The 819-nt window shown below is 60.4% G+C and overlaps 1 protein-coding gene across 1 annotated transcript in view; it reads right to left on the bottom strand.

Annotated features, from left to right (window-relative positions):
* Window positions 1-52: 52 nt before the first annotated feature.
* The window catches only part of LOC104295620 (chloride channel protein ClC-Kb-like), a 13084-nt gene continuing 12317 nt past the window's right edge, over window positions 53-819 (bottom strand). Inside the window, exons 11-14 of the mRNA XM_009895389.1 lie at window positions 634-816; window positions 413-546; window positions 247-338; window positions 53-157 (exon numbers count right to left, since the gene is read on the bottom strand). Coding sequence (XP_009893691.1) covers window positions 53-157; window positions 247-338; window positions 413-546; window positions 634-816 — 514 coding nt within the window. The remainder of the gene's footprint in view (window positions 158-246; window positions 339-412; window positions 547-633; window positions 817-819) is intronic.

The raw sequence follows: 819 nt of genomic DNA, 5'->3' as shown, positions 1-819 counted from the left end.
ACACTGAACTGGGGGGGGGGCTGGTGGCTCTCAGCCCCACCAGGACATTTCGTCATCCCCCCCCTTCCCAAACCTGGTGCAGGGAGGTCCACGGTGAGAGCTGGAGCATGATGGGCTCGATGGCACAGCTGTCCCCAAGTGTCCCTGCGGTGGCCAGCTTGGGGAAGGTGACGTGTTAATTTTTAGGTGAAAAAAACAGCTTTTTTTGGGTGCAGTGGGGTACTCACACCCTCTCCCCCCATTTACCTTCTCTCCTGGGGGTGCCTGGGGATGCTTGTGGCTCTGGAGGAAGGTGACCAGTTGGGCTCTGCTGATGGTGCCCACCAGCGTGGCTGATCCTGGAGGATGGGGACAAGCCCGGTGACATCCCCCCCTGGTCACAGTGACCCCCCCCCAATATCCCACATCCCACCTGCGCTCTCCACCACGGGGTACTCAGCATCAGCGGAGGCATCCAGGGCCCCCAGCACCTCCTCGAAGCCATCAGCCTTGGCCAAGGCCACCACCCGGCGCTCCATGAACTCCTCCACCACCACTTGGTAGGAGCTGGTGAGCCATAAAACCCCCAAATTTTCATCATTTCGCAGCAAATTATCCCAAAATATGGGAGTGGGGGGGCTCAGGGGGGCTTACGCCATGTGTCGGCTACGGATGGGGGGCAGGTAAGGCAGCTTCTTGACGATGATGGTGCCGTCGTAGAAGGATGGTTGATGCTTCTGGGTGATGGCATTGGCCACCAGCACGGCCAGGACGACGGGGAGGACGTGGCCCAGGTGACCAGTGGCCTCGCACACCAGTAAAGCCGTGGAGATGGCATGG

Source organism: Charadrius vociferus, unplaced genomic scaffold (genome assembly GCF_000708025.1).
Source record: "Charadrius vociferus isolate BGI_N301 unplaced genomic scaffold, ASM70802v2 scaffold1091, whole genome shotgun sequence".
NCBI lineage: Eukaryota > Metazoa > Chordata > Aves > Charadriiformes > Charadriidae > Charadrius > Charadrius vociferus.
This window is presented reverse-complemented; position numbering and strand designations above follow the sequence as displayed.